Raw genomic sequence first — 17,574 nt, forward strand, 5'->3', positions numbered from 1 at the left:
TCTTTCTGAGAGGAAATGTCTCCTAATTTCCAACCTGAACCTCTGCTGGTACAACTTGAGGCCATTCGCTCTTGTCCTATCGCTAGTTACCTGTGAGAAGAGGCCAACCCCCAGCTCCCCACACCTTCCTTTCAGGTCGTTGTAGAAAGCAATAAGGTCTCCCCTGAGCCTCCTCCTCTCCAGTTCAGCAAACTGAGACCACTAAAAAACAGCGTTCATTTCCTCACTGCTGGAATAGGAATAATGCTGTGTGGAGAGGATACATCCACCAGCAGTTTTGTGGGACCTGAAAAAAAGCAGGCTGATCCACTCATGATTATTTGCATTTGGCTGACTCATTAGAGGACGATGGGCAGCATCATTTTTTAAAATATTCATAAAGGATAGTTCAAAGGCATTCACTATAATTTCATCAGTGTACAAAAAGCAGTTCTGAGTGGTTAAGTGCAGCCAATTTTAACTTGTATACACCAATGATTGCTGCTGTAGTAAAATAAGCATATCTGTGGCTTTCTAGGAACATTATTGGTCTTAATATCTCTGTAACCACGGGCACAGGACCTGCACCAGGGGAGCTTTGATCCCACCTGCCAGAGGACAGTTTTGGAGACAATACCTAACACAGGGCAAGAGCTAGATTTTTGGAAAATATGACATTAAGAATGATTGTTCATGTTTGGATGTACTGAAATCAAAATATGCTTTCTGCTGTATTTTAAGGGGAAAATAAGGTGAAGTTACATGTTACAGTTGAGCCAGCATAAAGGCCAAATCCTGTCAAAGAGGATGAGAGTTCATACTCCTGCCCATGGCCTCTTCTCCCCATTCCCTTCTGCTCTGGGCCCTGCCCAGGTCTCTACTTCCTTGCTGTGGCTTTAGCACTCACACCCTGCCCTGGGCCTGTTCAGCTTATGAACCTGACAGAAAACTGCCCATTTTTTCTACCAGAATGGCTTTCTGCTGGTTTAGCATGTCTAGTGAGCTCAACTCAGAATCAAACAACCCCAGATTAGGGCAGCGGGAGGGACTGAGCTGTAAGATTGTCTCAGGATGTGTTGTGAAATCCTTACAGGAGCAAACAAAAGCTCTCCTTCCAGTTGTTTGTTTCAGTGTTTGAGTTAAACAGAAGTTTAGCAAACAAAGAGTTTGCATCTGCCTGCACAGAAATTCCCTCCCGCTTAGTCACGGCACTGATGCTGTGGGCCTGGCGGCGGGATGTCGTGTCAGGAGTCGGGAACCTTTGCACAGCGGACGTCAGCCGCTTCCTTCCCTGTGCCTCACTTTTTCCTACTGAGAGAGGGAGACAGTCATTACTCAGGAGAGCTACACGACCTGATTCACCAGGGCATGTAATGCCCTGTCACAAAAGGAAAAGGGAAGCCGAGAGAAGATAATTTGCTCTCTACGCCTCACTTGAGCAATTGTCACCTCTCACACACCTGGTGGAGAGTTCAGTTCCTGCATACCTGCCAAAATCCCCCTCTGAGGCTGGTCTCTGTCCCTCTGACTGTCCACAGCCCAGGAGCTGGACGATGCTGCAGGTAATTAGAGCCCTGCCACACTAATTACCCCGTTACAGGTACAAGGCTCCATCTGAACAATAGGCTGCGTTATTTTCTCAGGCAGCCAAGATCCTCTGGCACTTCTGGCTCTGAGCCACTGCGAGGAAGGCACCAGTTCCCCAAAGCCCTCTCCTTTCTGGTGCTTCGGAGTGACCCGAGAGCTCCTTTTCCCCGGTACCATCTTCTCTATCCGAGTGTTGTAGCTCGATTTCTGCCTTCCTGCAGCTTCCGAGACTCCTCCCAGGAAGTCCCCGCTGCAGATGAAGCATTTTGGTACATGGGGAGACCGGCATGTGTGTGCGGGCAGCCTGGGTGGTCGTGCCGGACTTTTGCAGCGTAATGCAGCGTGTCCCAGCTTGACGTAAGTTGGTTTTACCCCCACTGCCACCCCTGCTGAGGGGCTGCCCCGTGCCAACGCGTGTGCACTCGTTGGCTGCTGCATTCGCCCGTGTTCCTGTGGTGCAGTGGGTGCAGGGGGACCCTCGTCCCCCAGAGCCCTTCGGGTGCACCCACAAGCGGCCAGGCTGGCCGCCTGGGCAGCACCGGGACGGAGGAGATCGCCGGTGAGTGACCGACCGATCCCTGCGGTGACCTTTCGGTTGCCTCCTCCAAAATCCTGAGTGCTCCGTCCCGCCTGCCCTGCTCCTTGCAGGGAGCGTAGGTACGGCACGGCCTGAAAACTCAGCCAAGGGAGAAGCTCCCTGAGCCTTTCCCAGGCTTTTTGACTCCCCGGTGGCTGACCCCACTGCAAAACATTGCCCAGGGTTGGGGAGGTGAGGCAGAGCCCCTGCCCTAGCCCCAGTGCTTCTGCCGGGAGCAGCTCCCAGAGTCCAGCACTGCCTCTAGCTCCTTGCAGGAGCCCTGTGCACACCTCTCAAGCACGCTCCACAGTTCGGTGTAAGCCAGTGAAGCCCTTTTTATTGCCACAATTTCATTTTGTCACCTGCAGGCTTAGTCCCCGCAGTCTGGCACTCACTTGCTTTGCACCCCAAAGCAGTGCCCCCCATCCCAGCACCTGTCCCCTGCACAGGGAGGAGGCAGATATTTCACAGTCCTGAGAAATATTATGCCCCATTTTCCATAAATCATGCTGTTTTTTCCTACCTGGGCAAAGAGATGTAAAACTGGCTGGCTGCTGCTTTTTGCTTTTTAGAAATAACACAAAATGCAAGCAGAGGGGACTCAGCCTGCACGTAAGGATAGGGAGGGCATCTAGCAGTACCGAGAACCTACCCTTGTGCTGGCCATCTTCAAACCTGTTTTAATTATTTATTTTTTTCAGTAAATTTAGCAGTAAATTAATCTGTAGCTGATGGAAATAAAGGTGCATGCATCCTCCAGACTCACCCCTTTTATCTAAAGTATCTAACAAAGCAATTTATTTTAGCTTAAATACCACGTGCTTTGGCAGTGCTGTAGAATAGTTGAGGGGACCTGAGGTGAAGGAACAGGCTGCATCAGGCACAGAAATTAATTTATTTGGGGTCTTAAAGGAAACCTAAACACCAAAATCCATAAGCACATTAACCCCTCAGGCCCCTTGTTTCCCTTGCCAGCCCCGAGAGGCAGGGTGCCCGAGTTGTGCAGCCAAGCTACAGCCACATCAGGTGAAGGTGAAGGAGAGGAAGGGCAGAGGCAGGAGACACCAGGGAAAAAGCAGGCGGGAAGGTGATGAAGGACACACGATTCCAGAGGATCCCCTCTCGCTGGTGTCTATACCACTGCCCCAGTGCAGAGGAAAGCAGTGGTAGCGTGGAACCGGGGGGAGAGGAGGCAGAAGCTGCAGGTGCTGCCCTTGTGATCCTGCTTTCATGTGTGTCATAGGCACAAAGTGCAGCCCCAGCCCTGTTTGACATTGCAGTGACAACACACAAAGTGTCTGGGCTGCCTTTTCCTATCCAGAGTGAAGTAACCACAGCTTTGGGTCTGGACCTGCGTTGTGTCCCCAGGTAAAAGAAACCTTTGCTTCATGCCTGCAGCCGCGGAGCGATTTTCTCATCCCTCTGCTTTGTGTCTGGGGAAATACAGGTCCGTGCCCACAAGAGTGAGACAGCAGGAGCCGTGGCATGCTCAGGAGAGCAGGACCGTCTCTGCGTCACTTCTTGCTGGAGAGGAATTGCGGCGCTGGATATAGCTCCTGCTCCAGCGAGGTATTGAATGCCCAGCACAACTGCTTCTGGCCCGCAGCCTGCTCCCTGGCTCAGGCCACAGCGGCGTGGAGCTGGGGAACGAGCCTTGGCAGTGGCAGCAGATAGGGCATGTCAGGAAAAGTCACCCTGATGCAATGTCTGCTGTAACCCAATTATTTCCAGGTAGCCTGGTTAAAGGGAACGTCTCACACAAGCAAGAGAATACTCTTTACACAGAGAAAAGCTCATTGTTTGTGGGATTGCCTCATCTGAAGGTGTCTTCGACTAAAGCTTCTTGGGTTGCAAAATACTTGGAGAATGAAATATCAGCATCCTCCTAGAGGTAGAAACTTGCAGAGCAAGGGAATGACGAGCAGTGAGGAGTCAGTGGTAGAGTGCAGAGCACGGCCGTGGCTGCTAAGTTGTCTGCCTGGCAAATTGCAGCTGGAGGAACGTCACTGGGTTTGGGGGCAGAACAGGCTGACATGGATTTGGGGGCTACGTGGCCCTGAGCCCGCGTTGCTCTCCAGCCCAGTGGGCAGCCACCCATGACAGCGTCACGCAGGCTGGGGATGGGACAGAGGGAAGTCAGGAGAAGAAAGTATGTCATTGCCGCTTCTGAAAGGGTTGGAGCAAGCAGGGGCTTTCCTCAAAATTGGGAACTTCAAGGCTTTCACCACTGAGCCACCTCTCAGAGCTGTTACATTCTCTGGCTGGGGCCAGCAGCAGCCCCACCACAAGGGGACAGCGCTGGAGCTGTTAATGTTTAACCTCCAGCTATCTTTAACATCCCAAGCCACAAATCCTACTCCCACCACAACCAGCTCAAGCCTCGGGTCTTGCTGACTGTAATGCCCATGGGCTTGTGCAGAAAAGGCAAAGAAGGGGGCTGGGGGAGATGCGTGGGGCTCCCCTACAGCCGGGGAGGCAGTGACTCCTACTCACCCTTGGCCGCCTGCCCAGCACCGCGGGGGAGCGCAGAGTCCACCCGCTGCCCTCTGAAACTCGGGATTCCTTGTAATTTATTTGCAAAAATCCCTAGCGAGGGCTGAAGCTGCATAAAAAAATCCAGGGACACAAACTATTGTTGGGGCAGTACTCAAACGCTGGTACAGCCTTGCGGGAAGGGCGGCGGCAAGCAGGTAAGTGGGGAGTTACGAGTGGGGGGACACCGTAACCCCACCATCCCGGCACAACAGAGCGCAGACCCTGTCCTCACATATCCCAGCTCCACATCTCACCCCTCAGCTGCTCGCATGTGCCCTCCTCATCCCTGTTTGCGTTTTGCTTGCTGTGGGGACGATCATTTTCTTGGCTCATTGCTTCGCAGACGCCCTCCTCCATCCCCACGCAGGCTTTTCTTGGTGCACTGAGCATCCTTTGTGTCCTGTCTCCAGCCCCCTCGCTGTCTGGTTGCCTTTTCTCCTGCACTGCTAAGTTACTAAATTCTGCCTCTGTTGCTTTTCATCGTCCTCGCGATAAACTCCCCATCAAGCACATCAGACTTCCTCCCGCCGTGCTCATCCAACGGGAGGGAGGATTTTGCTCTGCATGCTCCCTACTGCCCCTCTTCCAACCCCCTCAGCCACGATGCACGTGGACATAGGCACCGATCAGGCAAGCGGTCCCTCGGTGTCTCCGTACGCCAGACTGCCGTGTGTGTGCTGTGCTCCCCTCCTGCCTGCACTCAGCTGCTGCCTGCTTTTGTTGTGAATTTTAGGTGCAGAATTTACCAGCATTTAGTTTAGGCTCTAGAGCAGCCGCGGGCTCCAGCAGGACAAAGGAGCAAACGCTATTCCTGCCGCTCTTCAGGGTGGTGTGGAATAAAAATGTTTGTTCTTTTAGAAAAAGGGGGTGTTTTGTGGCCTGTAGGGAACAAAGAGCTCCTTCTGAAAAGAGGGGCTATGGGAAAGCAAAAGCCTGAGGTCTGGGGTTATTGGCCTGGCTCTTAGAGCCTGGCCGAGCTCATTTGACGCACGATTTATTCCAACTGCAAACAAGGTACAAGGTATTGCTAGTGCCCCAGTGAGGTACTCGCACCTCATTCGTTCAGCTGTTTTCTTTCTGAAACTCAGAAATGAAACATCTTCCTCTGCCACCCCTCATCTCTCTGATCTCTCCAAAAAAGTGTCTGAATCTTCTTCCAGAAGCTGCTGTGTCAGCATTGAAGCACTGAGGTTGGCCAGCAGAGGCGGCGAAGCCACGCAGGAGCACACACCTTCTGCTGGGGGCACCCCTCCTGCAGAGGGCACGTCCTCCCCTTCCACGAGTGGAAGCTCCAAGCTCTCCTTCTCTTCGCAGGCAAAAATGTCAAGGCCAGTGCAAGCTCGGAGGCTGGAGGGGGTCGATAAGAATATCTGGTGAGTTAAGCTGCTACTGGGCAGCTCCTGGTTTACCCCGGTGGTAGATGTGGTTTTAGGCAGCCCAACATCAGACAGAAACCGCTGCGGTTGCACGGCACGGAGCAGCACCTCGCTTGGCTACTTTGCATTTGTTCAGGAAACGCATTGGGGTGATTTTGTCCCCGGAGGCTTTACACCAGCTCAGCTGCGTACCTGCTGCTCGTGCTTTGCAGCATCAGCTCCTTGCTGTCCCAAGGGAAGGCGGTCGGCAGCAGCACCCAAACCTGAGCCGAGCGGTCGCAGCACACTGGCTCCAGCTCAGCATCAGCTTCAAGCCCAGCCTAGGGCACTGGCAGCAGGGAGGCAGGCAAAGAGGTGCTGCTAGCTCTGCCCCCAGCCTGCCAGGAGCTGCGGCATTGGGAACACTGCGTGCTTGAACACGGGTTAAATGAGCTGTGCCCTGCTCTGCCTAGCTTTGAGCTACAAAGTGCCAATAAGCCAGCCCGTGGGTGAGACGAGCGCTGAGTTCAGCCTGTCTTATCCCCTGCAGAGGCCTTCACGGTGCCTGGTCACTAATTTTTCTAGAACTGGCCTCAGCTTGAAAGCCTCTGAGACCTCTCCTGCTTGGTCTGGTCTGATCAGAAGTGGTGCGTGGCTTCAGCCATGACCATGCACCCAGGCAGCACAACTGCTGTGTCCTTCAAAAAAAGCTAAAACCCTTCCCAGTGCAATAGCGCCTGGCTCGGTTTCAATTAAAACTGGTCTGAAACGCCCTGTGCCTGGTGCAAGCAGTGAGGATGGGGCAGAAACCAGCCCTGCTGTGGGAGCTGCTCCCCCAGACGGTCCTGTCCACCCACCTCGCTCCCTGCCAAAGTGACGCCACCAAGCAGAGCTGGTGCCAGCAGGCTGCCCAGACCCTCTGTCATGCTTGTCCTTCTCTCCCTTCCCTCTCTCCAGGGTGGAATTTGTAAAACTGGCTGCCACCTACTCCACGGTGAACCTGGGCCAGGGCTTCCCCGACTTCCCCCCACCGGACTTTTTGAAGGAAGCGTTCACCAGAGCCCTCAGCGGGGAGAAGCACATGCTGCACCAGTACACCCGTGCCTTTGTGCGTGGACAGCCCCCCCTGCTAGGCGGTACCCCTGAGCCCTGCCCCAGATGGGCCAGGGCTTGAACAAGCTCAGGCAACCCAAGCAACGCACACCTCGGCTGGGCGCACGGGCCAGGACGCCCCAGCTGCTGCGGTGGGTGGGCAGAGCCATCCAGATTTGCTGGGGATGATGGAGACATCTCCTTGCAACAGCTTCCGTCTTTGCCCCCGTCTTCTTTCCAGGAGGGTCAGATCCTGCTTTGCCATTGCAGAAGTGCCCATCCGGCAGTGCTGGCTGGGCAGGGAGAAGTTGCACTTGTTTAAACAGGATTTTTGTCACCTGCAGTTGCAGTGACAGAGCTGGCAATAGCTGGGGTGCCCTGCAAAGAAAAAGAAAATAAAACAAACAAACAAAACAACAACAACAACAACAACCAAAGGGAATTATTTCCAGGCAGGATCGTGCCCCTGTTCTGCTGCAGGGACACATTGGACACAAGTGCAGGGGTCCGGTGGATGTGGGGTTTGTTGCCAAAATCCCACAGCACGAGGCACCCACATATGTGAGGCAGAGCCATCATGGCAGGGAAACCCAACACAGGGCACTTGGCTGCCCAGAGCCATCCGAAGGGCTCATCCCTGGTTCAGGAGGCTTCCACCACCCAGCCCTCACCCACTCCTCTCACCCCACAGGGCCACCCGCCTCTGGTGAAGATCCTAGCCCAGCTTTTTGGGAAGCTGCTCGGACGAGAGCTGGATCCTATGACCAACGTGATGGTGACTGTAGGGGCGTACCAGGCCCTCTTCTGCTGCTTCCAGGCTTTCGTTGATGAAGGCGATGAGGTAACCCAGGACCCTCCCATTGCTCTGTGCGGCCCTCAGGTAGCTCTGAGCAGGGCCGGGAGGCTGCTGCCATGCCCCTCTCTTCCAGGTGATAATCATTGAGCCCTTCTTCGACTGCTATGAGCCGATGGTGAAAATGGCTGGTGGGACACCTGTGTTCATCCCGCTGAGACCGGTGAGTGGGTCAGAGCAGAGCCATTGAGAAGAGAAGAGCATTTGTAGCACGGTGACCCCTAAGCAAAGCGTAGAAGCAGCAAAGCAAGCTGAGGTTCCCCTCTGCTCTCTCTAGAAAGCTCCAAAAGATGGAAAATTGATGTCTAGTGCAGACTGGCAGCTGGACCCCGCTGAACTGGCTTCTAAATTCAGTGAACGGACAAAAGCCATCGTCCTGAACTCACCCAACAACCCTCTGGGCAAGGTAATGCCTCTGGCCTCGCTGTGGACAGTCCCAAGAGCAGCTGGGGTGCTACAGCTCGCCCAGCCATGGCTGCGCTGTGGCACCAACTCCACCTTCCTGGCACGCAGGGGGAATGGGAGTTGTGGGAGCACCACTGCTGTGCTCTGCTGGCATTTTGAAGCCTCATCTTTTGTGCCAGCAGTGATTTTGTCCTGTCCTGGCTCAGGAGATGGTGCAGCCAAGGGTGCACGGCAGGGCTCAGAGATGCTCCTGCTGTGTCTTAGCTCTGCTCCCTGCCTGCTGCAGGTGTTCAGCCGAGAGGAGCTGGAGCTCATTGCAGACCTGTGCGTGAAGCACGACGCCCTGTGCATCAGCGATGAAGTGTATGAGTGGCTGGTCTACGACGGGAAGGAGCACGTCCGCATCGGTATGGAGGAGGGCTTGGCTGAGCCTGGGCATCTTCTGGGGAAGGAACTGGGGATTTAACAGGGAACCCCTGGCACGCATGTCTTGCTGCACTTCAAACTCAGCCTCCACACCAGGTCTTAAACTGAAGCCCTGACTTCCAGAACCAGCTGGAGGAAACAGAGCTGGTTTCACAGCATGAGATCTGGAGCAAAGAACCCTTTGGCTCCAGTGAAACTGGATTTTTGCCCATTCTGTACAAAACTACCATTTTCTCGGTGTCTCTAGTTTTGGGATATCCATTTCAACATGACTTCAGAGGCCTGTTCTTCCTGTTGCAGTAACATGCAGTTACCCCGTTGCAGGGAGCGTGCTGAGCTCTGCCATCAGTGTTTCTCTCTCGTTCCATTGCCAGCCAGCTTGCGAGGGATGTGGGACCGCACGGTGAGCATTGGGAGCGCTGGGAAAACCTTCAGTGTCACTGGATGGAAGGTGAGTGCCCCCACGCAACACCTCTTTGTCTCCCCATCCCCATCCCTTTGCAATAAAGCAGAACACGAGGAGGTACCAAAGATTTAGCACCTTCCTCCTCCTCTCCCGGCCACAGGTGGGCTGGACCGTGGGACCCAACCGGCTGCTGCAGCACCTGCGCACCATGCACCAGAACTCGGTGTACCACTGCGCCACGGCCGCACAGGTAAAGCAGCTCCCTGCCACCAGCCCTGCAATTCCCAAAGCAGCCTTGGCCGTCTTCCCACCAGCCTTTGGATCCTCTCCCCTCACAGGAAGTCGTGGCTCAGGGTTTCCAGAGGGAGTTTGAGCGCTACGGGAAGCCAGACAGCTACTTTGTCCAGCTGCCCAAGGAGATGCAGCAGAAGCGAGACCAGCTGGTCCAGAGCCTGGTCGCAGTGGGGATGAAACCCATCATCCCCGAGGGCACCTACTTCTTGGTGGCAGACATCTCCGAGTTCAGTGAGTTGTGCAGCTGCGGTGCTGCTCGGGCAGGGCTGAGTTCGGGGATCAGCTCGGCCCGGTCCCACCAGCAGGGACAGGAACCTGCACAAACAACATCCAACGAGGGGAGGGACCGCGCCGCGCTTCCCATCTGAGCTCCCAGAGGCCACGGGTTTGGGGCTTGGCTGAGGCACCCACCCAGCCACAGCCTCTGCACTGCTCCTCCCGCAGAATCCGATGTCCCTGACGTCCCCAGCTCTGACGAGCCCTACGACTCCAGATTTGCAAAGTGGATGGTGAAGAACAAGGTAAATGCATCTGCCCTTTTCCACCGCATTTACCATGGTGTGTTTGTGCCCTCCCTGCTGGCTGTGCTCATCAGAGCCAGCAGTGGTGGCAACACCACCAGTGGGCAACGTCCCCATCCAGACCCGGTTTTAGTGTGGAAGAAGCCAGGGCATTGCTTAAGTCCATGGTAGCACCAGCCAGGGCTGGGGCTCTCCTGAGGACGTGCATGGGTCCAGCAACCCAGGGCCAGGGACACATTTGAGGTGTCTGTCAGCAGCTGGCCTCAAGCCCCGTGGTGAGCTCAAGCAGGGCACGCAGAGCACCAAAGGCACTTGTGAGCCCGTCCGTGAGACTTGCGAGCACTAGGTGACAGCTTCACCCACACTGGGAAATGTCCCCAAGGCGCTAACCTCAGCTCCATGCCTTTCCCTCCCCAGGGACTCGCGGCCATCCCGCTCTCCGCTTTCTACTGCGGGCCCCACAAGAACAACTACAACTCCTTCATCCGGTTCTGCTTCGCAAAGGTGAGCCCTGTGGCGAGGTGAGGTCGGGGGTAATAACTGGGGCTGCGTGGTGAGACAAATGCCAAGAAACACACAGCGCCTTGGGCACTAGAGCCCGAGCACGGCACCGCAGCCGGGTCCAGCCGGCCCGAGCCCCTCCCGCAGACACACGAGCGGAGCTGGGGCCGGAGGTGCTGGTGCTGCCCTGTCGGGGTCCCACCTTTCTTGGTCAGAGCTGGGGGTCCCCTGAGTGGACGTTCAGCTGCCCAGGGCACGCTGCCTGCCCCAGATTGGGCTGTGCCCGTGTCACACCGAACACAGAACGAGAATGGGATTTTATTGTGAAAACAACTCGGTGAGGGGAAGGGGGACGTGGCTGGAAGCCACGAACCAAACCTTGGGTGTTTGTTTAGGAGGAAGCCACACTGAAGGCAGCAGATGACATATTGCAAAAATGGAAACTGGAGAAAACTACTCCCTGAAGGCACTGGGGAGGGAACCAGGCTCTCCTTGGTTGTCACCCGACACGATTGCTCTTCTTCTTCCTTTGCTTGGCTACAAACTATGCTACGTCCTTATTTTTGTGCCTTCAACCACATTTTTTGTCAAACGGGTAAGAGGTTTGCCAGGCCCACGGTTTAAGGGGCTTTGCTGTCACTGTGAAATGAATGCACCGTTTCTTGCAAGAAGCGAGCCTTCTGGTGTGGCTCAGCGTTCAGTATTACTTCTTCTCATCTTTAAAGACTTCACTAATCAGTTCTGGGATGCGTCCAGCAAGACACGAGGTAAGGATGGCTCCACCACCACATTCTGAAAAGGTGTTTCAGGACCTACCTTCAGGGCCATGCCGGGGTTGGTGTGGTTTGTCCTGCTCCACGTCCCAGCTCGTGTACCGCAGGGCTCAGGACAGCGTTTCCACCAGCACCCACGTTCCCCACGTGAATGCGGCATCGCTGCCCATCAGCAGGTTGATTCCTCTGACCCTGAAAATTACACGCAGGAAGGTGTTGTTTCCCATAATTAGCAATAATCCCTTTGGCTTTTCTGCACATCTCTGGGGAAGGTGACCACAGGTTCAGGAACCATCTGCCCTTGACTATTGCTAAGCCTTCCCCGTGCACCCCCACGCTGCCCTTAGGACTTTGTCAGGGCTTGGTGGCACCCCCAGGCTGCAAAACCAAACCCCAGCCTTTGACAAGAGCACGTGGCGGCCAGGGAGGTAGGGCACGGCTGCTGCCGGGCTGGTGGGGCAACACGAGCAGCATTTGGGCAGGTAATTCTTGCGTCATTCTTGATTTCAGGCTGGATAAGGATGTAAAATAGTCATAAATCGTGCAGGAATTACGCGCAACAGAATGCGGGATAAATATTTGTAGTGGTTAAATTATTAAAGCTGAATTACTGCAATTACTGAAGAGTAAATGTCTCTAATGATTATGGGGCTGACGCAGATCTCCTGGGGAGCTGCTGTCCACCCCCTGTGCGGTCTGCTTTGCGTCACGTCCCATGGTGGCAGCCCTTCGTCCTGCCAGGATGGTGGCTGCAGCCCTGGGGGTGTCCTGCGTTGGGCTGGGAGCGGGGAGCTCCCAGCACCAATTCCTGCTGGGAGCAGCACCAACCTGTGGGAAGCAGGCAGACGCTGACCTCCAGCCCACACGAGGTGCCCCGTCTCACCTGCCGGCCGCAGCCCGAGGTGAGGGTGCTGCTCTCGCACCCACACACGGGCAGGTGCTGGGGGACCCACGGCCTTCAAAAGCAGACAAAGAGCTGAGAAATTTGTTTATTAGCACAACTCACAACATCCCCAGCTGCGCGGGCTCTTACTCTAGGCTGTGACACACCCCACAAGAGGCAGGGATCACCCCCACATCCCCCCCAGGCACGCACAGCTCCTGCAAACGCCCCCAGGCGCAGAGATCCGGATCTAACCCCCGCCTCCCTGGAGAAGCTGCCGCACGCCTTTTGTCACCCATCCACCCCCAGGACAGAGCAACCCCTGCTTAGCTTAGCAGGTCGCGCAGGCGATTTAAACCCCCCTCCTAGCCCCGCCCCTTTGCCCGGCCATTGGCTCGCGTGACACTACGCCCCGCCCACTTGGGGCGGGCACCGGCCAATCACGGCGGGGCCCGGCAGCGCGCACAAGATGGCGGACGGCGGCGCGGCCAAGCGGCCCCGAGAGGTGCGGGGGGGGGGGGGGGGGGGCGGCAGGGGCGGGGGGCCCTGAGGGGAGCCCCGGGGGGGGAGCCCCGGCGGCCCCCTGACGGCCCCCATCTCCGCAGGCTGAAGAGAGGAGGGTGGACTGGCGGCGCTGGAAGCAGGAGAGTAAGGCCGGGGCCGGGCAGGGGCCGGGGGCGGGCTGCAGCCGCCCTGGGGGCCCGGCTCTCGGCGCCTTGTGCTGACGGCTTGGTGGTGTCCGGGGTTTTGTGCGCCCCAGGGAAGGCGGAGAAGAAGAAATGGAAGGAGCTGAAGCTGCTGAAGAAGCTGGAGAAGCAGCGCACGAGGGAGCTGGCGGAAAAGGAGGCGGAGCAAGCACGGGAGGAGGAGCAGAAGGAGGACAGAGGTGGTGTGCTGGGAGCCCGGGGAGGGGCTGGGAGAAGACAGAGAACCCGGGGATCCGTCAGGAAGGGGACGGTCATCTTTGTAGGTCTGCTAGTAGTCGGCCCACGTGCACTAACGGGCACAAACACAACGCAACGGGCACCGCACGACAGGCCTTTATTAACAGAAAACCCCTCGTTAAAATCTGAGAAGCAGAGGTTGCGTTTTTCTCCCGCCTCCCCTGCAGCTGAAGTTTCTGTACTTCACCAACTGGTGGGAGAAAAGCGCCCCGTGCGCAGCCGTCAGGCCTGACGGCGCTCTGTTCCCCAGGGCGGCACTACACGCTGAGCGTCGCCCTGCCGGGCTCCATCCTCAACAACGCCCAGTCGCTGGAGCTGCGGACCTACCTCGCTGGACAGATTGCCCGAGCCTGTGCCATCTTCTGCGTGGATGAGATCGTGGTGTTTGACGAGTATGGAGAAGACGCAAAGTAAGGATGAGCTATTTTGTGCTGCAGGAAACGTTTCTTTTGTGCTTTCTGTTCCTTCCATCTTTTCTTTAGCTGAGACCAGGAAAGAACTGTTTGTACTGCAAGCGTTTGAATCTCTCATAAACACTAGCAGTACAGGGAGCCCTGTACTGGGCACAGGTGTTCACTTAACTGCCTTGGAAACTAGGATCATTTATGCCAGCATGGGCGGAACAAAGCAGCAGAGAAGGTTTCCTAGTTCTTTTAGGGTTGATGGAGGAGGCTGCTTCTATTCAGATTAAGGAGAAATGGTCAGATCTCCAGAGGACCAAGACCTTGTTGCTTTGCAGTCCCATATGGTGTTTACAGACTGCTCTCTTTCTCTTTCAGGAGTGTGGAGGGGGAATTTGAAGGAATTGGAAAGAAAGGCAAGGCTTGCGTGCAGTTGGCTCGGATCCTGCAGTACCTGGAGTGCCCTCAGTAAGTCCACTACAGCCAGACTGTGTCAGATGAGTATTAGAACTGGCTACCAGCTGATGATTTGCATGGGTACCTCATAGCGTGGGCTCCAGAAGCAATATAAACTGTTTATATTGCATGATCATGCATGAACACTGGATCTGATCATTTCACGTCTGATTCAGGAGTTTAAGTGAAACAACAGCAGGGACTTGCCAGAGTTAATCATGCTCTGTACTCAGCTCCTTTTGAGTCAGTACAAAGCTAGAGCTGAGGCCCAGATTTCTTAGAAACAATTGTTTTCATATTTAAACCTTCTCTGATAATAGGTACTTGAGGAAATCCTTTTTTCCAAAACACGGAGATCTGCAGTTTGCAGGTAATGATTCAGTTGTCTCTGTCCCGTGCTCTTGGCTCCCCCTTCCTCAGCTCTGGCTCTCATTTTGCACGGGATGCACAGAGCTTAAAAACTTTTCCCCACCTTAGAGTGGGGATGAGGTGCTGTGCTCCACTGGACCACAGAGGGAGGGGGCAGCAGAGCAGCCATACTTACACACGTTCCTGCAGTTTGTGTCCTATCCTTACCTGTTGCCATCCTGTGCCCTGTTCCAGGGCTCCTCAACCCCCTGGACAGCCCTCACCACATGCGGATGGATGAGGACTCGGAGTACCGAGAAGGCGTGGTGTTGGATCGGCCTAGTAAACCAGGCAGAGGCTCTTTTGTCAACTGTGGGATGAGGAAGGTACGTCTGTGGGTAAAACGACTCATCCTGTCGCTGGCAGATCTGAAGCAGGCGTGGTGGGTACAAGCACTGCTCGGTTTCTGAACATCCTGCTTCACAGCAGGCTGGAATGGGGGTTAGTGCTGGTGCTATCCTGTCCCTTCTGGCCAGTTTATGTTTGTAACTTCCCGAGTTCTGGCCTGCCCTACCAGCACGTCATTGCTTTGCTGCTGAGTTGGAACCTCTGAGCAGCACAGTAAGTCTCAGGCTGGTGACCCAACCACCCTGAGCCTGCTCTGCACGGCATGCAACGTGCTGCCCCTGATTGCAGAGCTCCTCATTCCAGCTCCAGGTCAGAATATGCCCCCCTTCTTCAGAGGATTCCCTCCCTCCCCACCTTCCCCAGTACCTCCAGACTGTCTTGACACTGCTGGTGACTGTCCCTGCAGGAGGTACAGATTGACAGACAGCTGCAGCCCGGGCTGCGAGTGACGGTGCGCCTGCAGGAACCACAGAATCCAGGTAATCTGCTGCTGCGCTAGCATCTGCAGACCTTACTCCTGCCAGAGTTAGTCCTTCTGTATGACAGCCTTCAGATTACCAACATTTGAAGATACCCAGTAGCTCCTCATTCTCTTCACTACACACACACAGTGTAGTAACACCCTTACATAGCTCCCTAGTGTATTGGAAGGACCTGTCCGCTCTTTGACCAGCAGTAAGTAGCCCAAGCACGCTCACACTTTCCAGAATGCACTCAGAAGGGAGGCTCTTGGTTGTGCAGTGAGTCAGCGCCTTGCCACAGGAGAAACCTCAGTATGTGGCTGGTCAAGTTCAGCTCTCAACAGGACGTCACGGGGGTTGTTAATCTCTTTGCTTCCCTTTCAGAAGCAAAAGTGCGGAAGGGCATCGTGGTGTCCTCACACCACCCTCGGACGGTGTCAGGCTTGTACTGGGGTTACAGCGTCCGCCTTGCCTCCTGCCTCAGTAAGTATTTGGGGGCGTTCTTTGCTTTCTGCTGTGCAGAAGGAGCTTAATCCTGCCTGGGCTTCCACACCAACTTCAGGCTGCACATCTGTAACATGTTAATGTGTGTTCCTTAAAATTCTAGTTTTGTCTCAAAGGCAGCGTACACCCTATGCAGCTAGCAGTCACAAAACAATCAAATTTGAGGGATAAAGCTACAAGTGTGAACTGCCCCACTCACCCACCAGTACTTGGCCCTCTACTTTCACACTCACCATTTTTCCAAACGCGTGCATCGTAGCAGCTGACGAGAGCTGGTACTTTCCATCTCCATTTGTGGTAACTACCTCCCACTCATTCACATCTAAGCCTGCAGTGACTTTTGAGCACACAAGCCCTGCAAAATCCTTTTCCACTGTCATCTGAGAGATTGTATCTCCTAGGAAAATCATATTTTGATTTTCCATGGCTCCTGGTACCTGTTTGAGGTGATGCAGCTGAGTGCCAGGAGATTCCTGCAGCAAGGGAATTAGGCAGGAAGAGGGATCAGTCTTCTGATGCGTTAGCGATGCTGGAAATCACTTCTTTCTGCTGCCACCAGTCACCTGTGGAGTGTCTGACCCTGCCCAGAAGGCAGCAGGGGTGAGGAGCACCACGCTGATAACCACATCCTGTGTTTGTTTCCCAGGTGCTGTCTTCTCGGAGTGTCCATTCAAGGAAGGCTACGATCTCTCTGTTGGGACCTCAGAGCGGGGCAGTTCTGTGGACCAGGTCACTCTCCCCTCCTTTAGGTTTGTGTTGCACATCCTCAGCCCACTCAGACCTCCCCTGCACTCGGAACACCTGCCTCGGTACGATGGTTTTAGCTGTTCTCCCTTCTAACCCTGTCCCTGTGCTGTCCCCTAGGCACGCCCTTGTCGTGTTTGGAGGTCTTCAGGGCTTAGAAGCTGGGGTTGATGCAGATGCAAACCTGGAGGTCACTGACCCCAGCCTTCTGTTTGACTTCTACCTGAACACTTGTCCCAGCCAAGGCAGCCGAACCATCCGAACAGAGGTAGGACAGGTGGCTAACGGTGCAGCGGGTGCGGTGCCTGCGCACACAGAGCAGCGCTGCCTTCCTGCCTCTGGCAGTGACGCATACAGCCAGGCAGCGTCATTCCCCCAGTGATGCCTCAAACAGCCCCTGGCTTGCCCAGGGGTCCCTTGCCAGGGACAGCAGTTCTGACTGCACGGGTCTGTTCCAGGAAGCGCTGCTGATCTCTCTGTCTGCACTGAGACCTCGCATCGAGGAGGCTGTGAAGACACCCACTGACAGCTGAGGGAAGGAAAACCACCGACCTTGTCCACTTTGGACTGCCTCAAGGAAGAGCCCTTTGCTATTCAGACGCAGGGAAGCCCTGCCAAGCTCCTGGAGTGATAAGCCTGGGGGAAGCTGAAGACACCTGACCAAAGCTGGCAGCACTGCTCGACCGAGTGTCCGGCTTCTGCTGGGACCAGCAAGTCTGGGCCCTTCCACCTGCAGCATCCAGCCAAGAACAGGTCGCTGCCTCGCAGCAGCTTGGGACAAGCCTGGCAGCAAACTGAGTCTCGGCAATTCAGATGTCTCAGGTGGGGAATAAAACAGTACCAAACCTCAGCTGCCTTGAAGTCTGTGTGTGAATGTTTGTGACAAAGATGGGCACTCAGTGCCCTTGCAGCCCTGTGGCCTTCAGCCTTGAAGGAAGGAATTTAATCCTTATGCCAAGCAGCTGTTCCCATCACACAGCTAGCCTGACTCCCCAGCCCCCCTCTAACTCAAAGGCTTCCTCCTTCCCCATGGCAGGAAGGGCTGGAGCTTCACTTGGCTCTGAGCTAACTTGATGATCTTTAAGGTCCCTTCCACCCCAAGCTGTTCTGTGATGCTAAAG

General features: G+C 55.2%; 2 protein-coding genes across 3 annotated transcripts; both read left to right on the top strand.

Annotated features, from left to right (window-relative positions):
• Positions 1-1,768: 1,768 nt before the first annotated feature.
• On the top strand, positions 1,769-11,923 carry KYAT1 (kynurenine aminotransferase 1). 2 transcript variants are annotated; one of them, XM_048054695.2, is made up of 14 exons: positions 1,769-1,923; positions 3,591-3,712; positions 5,993-6,051; positions 6,991-7,141; positions 7,817-7,966; positions 8,055-8,141; positions 8,256-8,384; positions 8,670-8,790; positions 9,184-9,260; positions 9,376-9,465; positions 9,554-9,740; positions 9,954-10,030; positions 10,448-10,534; positions 10,927-11,923. In XM_048054695.2, exons 2-14 carry the CDS (start codon positions 3,629-3,631, stop codon positions 10,993-10,995), a joined length of 1,368 nt encoding a protein of 455 aa, XP_047910652.2. In that variant the 5' UTR covers positions 1,769-1,923; positions 3,591-3,628; the 3' UTR covers positions 10,996-11,923. The 2 variants fall into 2 exon arrangements, with proteins under 2 accessions (XP_047910652.2, XP_047910668.2); XM_048054711.2 differs by lacking the exons at positions 1,769-1,923; positions 3,591-3,712 and adding an exon at positions 3,824-4,833.
• A 658-nt stretch (positions 11,924-12,581) lies between these two features.
• Positions 12,582-17,303, top strand: SPOUT1 (SPOUT domain containing methyltransferase 1). Its single transcript, XM_048054727.2, has 12 exons — positions 12,582-12,692; positions 12,793-12,835; positions 12,948-13,073; positions 13,382-13,541; positions 13,911-14,000; positions 14,309-14,358; positions 14,592-14,722; positions 15,151-15,223; positions 15,590-15,688; positions 16,356-16,458; positions 16,574-16,721; positions 16,912-17,303. The coding sequence occupies exons 1-12, from the start codon at positions 12,657-12,659 to the stop codon at positions 16,984-16,986; spliced, it is 1,134 nt and encodes a 377-aa protein (XP_047910684.2). The 5' UTR covers positions 12,582-12,656; the 3' UTR covers positions 16,987-17,303.
• Positions 17,304-17,574: the final 271 nt, after the last annotated feature.

This window comes from Anser cygnoides, chromosome 20 (assembly GCF_040182565.1).
Source record: "Anser cygnoides isolate HZ-2024a breed goose chromosome 20, Taihu_goose_T2T_genome, whole genome shotgun sequence".
Taxonomy (NCBI): domain Eukaryota; kingdom Metazoa; phylum Chordata; class Aves; order Anseriformes; family Anatidae; genus Anser; species Anser cygnoides.